Source organism: Daktulosphaira vitifoliae, unplaced genomic scaffold (assembly GCF_025091365.1).
Source record: "Daktulosphaira vitifoliae isolate Bord-2020 unplaced genomic scaffold, ASM2509136v1 Scaffold_2, whole genome shotgun sequence".
Classification (NCBI taxonomy): domain Eukaryota; kingdom Metazoa; phylum Arthropoda; class Insecta; order Hemiptera; family Phylloxeridae; genus Daktulosphaira; species Daktulosphaira vitifoliae.
Window position 1 is genome coordinate 20,029,203 of NW_026099573.1, and position 3,384 is coordinate 20,032,586.

Genomic DNA, 3,384 nt, shown 5'->3' on the forward strand with positions numbered 1-3,384 from the left:
AGGGTAATGTCTTCGACTAGATACGATTTGTGATCTTTTGACGTATCGTTGAAAGAAATCCGTTCGGTGAGAGCTGAGAAAAAGTGGTAACAGACACAAAAAAAAAAATAAACACATCTTAGTAAAAATAATACCTTCTCAGCTTCGCATCGAAGCTAAAAAAAAATTTCGGATTTTATTTTGTCTTCATGGTGAAAATAGCTACCGTATTCAAAAATATGCTATTTTTGTGTTAAAATTCTTGGTTTTGTATTTTATTTTATTTTAAGGGGATTACACTGATTTTCATAAATATTATATCTATCTAATTGACATAGTATAAAAAGTTAAACATATTTAATTTTTTTTGTTTCTTTGATGTCGAGAAAAATAACTTTAAAATTTGAACTAACTAAATTTCCATTTTTATTAAGTGACAAATGCGACGTATGGTTTCTGAGACGATAACACTTGGGTCTTTCATGCCTGTGGCACTGAATTTTTTCTTAATTTTTTTTGAGTTAGAAAAAAATGTTTAACTCGTTTGAATATTTATTAAATATTAAATATTAAATATTAAATTTCGATGCTCTAAGTATAACTAAACTTTGTAAAACAATGTAATTAATGGCTTTTTGTGTTTAATACTTTAAATCATTTTTAATTTAAATTGGTTTTCTATGACTCACTGATTTCTTGGTATAGTAATTATTGTTGTAATAAGTATTAGTTTTTATATAAGCACTAACATTTTTAATATTAAATTTATGTATTATGTGAATAATATAGAATTATAATAAGCTTAGCAGTTTTTATCATCTAAACGAAAAATTAAAAAAAATAAATATTATTTGATTAAGATCTTTTTTCTTGTTTCTGAATAGTTATAATTATATTTTTTATTTAATAGTTATTATAATTTTTATAAGCCTCGAGCCCTGATAATAAGAGTAACAGATTGAGTCACATTGAATATATTACACATAATATCCGAAATGGATAGATTATGTTTTAAACAAATATAATATATATATAAGTAATTATTCGAGAGAGTAAAATTAAGTTTGAGCGACTTTGATACTATATATCTGAAGTATGACCCGATAGGCTTACATTATATGTAACATAAGTCTATAATATATAACTTTTAGTCAATGTATTATAAAAAAAGTTAATTGATTTTCAAACATTTGAAAATATGAATATTAGTTTTAAGATATATTAATAATGAGTAAGCTTGTGATATTAGCGTTAAAAAGTTACCATAAAAAAAAAATTGTCTATGAAAACATAGACTTTATAATTTAAAATTGCAAAACAGTTATGGACATATTTAAAAAAATTTCAAATTTATTTCTTAAAATATGTGTCATATTTACAGGAACTGTTCTAGATAATATAGTTTTTTCCTTAAATCATGAAATATTGATAACAGGCCGTGATTTCTTCACAAATCACTTTCTCTGATAAAATAAAACAAAACTGTACAGCAGGTAAATATAACTTACTAATATATATTCAAACGAATGTATCATTACAGAAGAAAACTTTCCTGACAAATCTGATCAATTATATTAAACGATATTGGTTATTTTAAAGTTGGATTATTATAAATATTAGATATTTATTGACCACATGATTGTTATTTTGAAGATATTGGCGATTTTGAACTAAAAATATGCAGGAAAAACTTAATGAATCAGTAAAAAATTTAGAAGCATCAGCTTTAGAAGTTAAAACCTACATAGAAAATATAATAAGGAAATACCACATGTAAATAATTAAATACTCACATAATTTAAAATTAAACCGATCAGATATATGATTGTATATAACTGATCCTACATAAAAATGAAAAAAAAATTGTTTTCAAATATTTTTTATTCAATACATAATGAGTATTAAAAACAAATAAAATTAACCTAGCACCGGAAAAGAACTTGAAAAAAATTAACGGATACGTGTATTTCGTAAACTATACAAACACTAACAGTCAGTATCTCTTTGGCCGTGGCGAAGAAAACATTGTTTTCAAAATACTGGTGTCCGCTGTTTTTTCCAAGTACTTTTCGTTGTATTGGATTAATTTTAAATAATTAGAAACAAGTATTCAACTATAAATTTTTAGGATTTAATTTAATTATAATTATATTATGAGTATTTGAAATTTTATATAAAAATGTACTTGCAGAATTTTGTTAAAGTATATGTAATATTCATGGTCAGTTTTTCAGTTTTCTGCATTAATCATTGGCATTTCAATGAAATTTTGGAAAAAAAAACGTTGTTTGATATCAACCCACCTCCTATTTTTTGGAATAATAGGATTGTGCGTGATTATGATTTATTCGATGTGGGAGAAGATAATATGATTACCGAAGAAAACTTCCAAGATAAGAGTGCTCAACTTTATAAAATGTTAACCGGAATTTATATTATTCGGCTAATAAATATATTGAAAATTTTAGAACATATGTGTATCGGCATTTGTGAAAAACTTGATAAGTTTGAATATGACAAAGGTGAAGAATCAGTAAAAGCAGGTTTTAATTGTTTTGAGGAATCGATTAATAAAGTTAGTATTAATATTAGCAAAAACAGTATTGTTCCAAATGTTGTAAATTTCATTATTAATGATATTGTTGAATTAAAAATCAACAAGGATCTCAATACTATAAAAAATATTGTTTCCACATATATTGAGAAGTGTTATCAGTATCTTAATAGTGAGTATTATATGTCAGAATATGAGGAATTAGATGATTATTATTATGCAATAAATAGAGCAACGTATGTCAATTCAGTGTCCAACAAAAGACAACTTCCATTGATAACGCTTCGTCTTTTGTTGGATTGCATGAAAAATATTTCACAAAAAATCTCAAAAGTTATAAATATTCTTTCTTAAGATAAAATAAGTAGTCTAAATAAACCAAATAATTTCTCTCTTATTCAGTTAAATCTTTATATTTATATCAATTATATAATAACTGATTGTATTAAAGATTTGTATGATAATATCAGTTAAAATGTCAAATTGTTTTATGAATAAAATTTCTTATCGAAATCAGTTAAATTTGTTTATTATGATTTTACCTTGTTTTATCAATTTAAGGTATACTAGAGTGGAAAGTATTAAATCAATTTTTGAGCTATTTTCTTTATAACATAATAGATCATTATTATATTAAGACTATAATGATAATTATACCCACTAAATCTAAAAATCATTTATATAAATTATTTTGATCAAATTTTTTTATAAAATTAACCTTGTATTTATTTAATTGTGGGATAATAATGCAAAACGTACTTTTTCTATTTCTATAAAATTTTACTTAAGTATACATATTTATTATAATTTGTACGCGGCATTGAATGGCGTGATTATTTTTTTATCGAAAT

At 23.5% G+C, this 3,384-nt stretch overlaps 1 protein-coding gene across 3 annotated transcripts in view; it reads left to right on the forward strand.

Moving 5' to 3' along the window:
• LOC126897773 (uncharacterized) overlaps positions 1-3,055 on the forward strand; it is a 4,042-nt gene extending 987 nt beyond the window's left edge. The window contains exons 1-3 of one of the 3 annotated variants that reach the window (XM_050671639.1): positions 683-1,472; positions 1,633-1,752; positions 2,206-3,055. In XM_050671639.1, coding sequence (XP_050527596.1) covers positions 1,658-1,752; positions 2,206-2,887 — 777 coding nt within the window. In that variant the 5' untranslated portion in view covers positions 683-1,472; positions 1,633-1,657 and the 3' untranslated portion in view covers positions 2,888-3,055. Of the gene's footprint in view, positions 1-682; positions 1,753-2,205 lie in introns of those variants that run through there. The other 2 variants (XM_050671638.1, XM_050671637.1) reach the window with 2 other exon arrangements.
• The last annotated feature ends 329 nt before the right edge of the window (positions 3,056-3,384 follow it).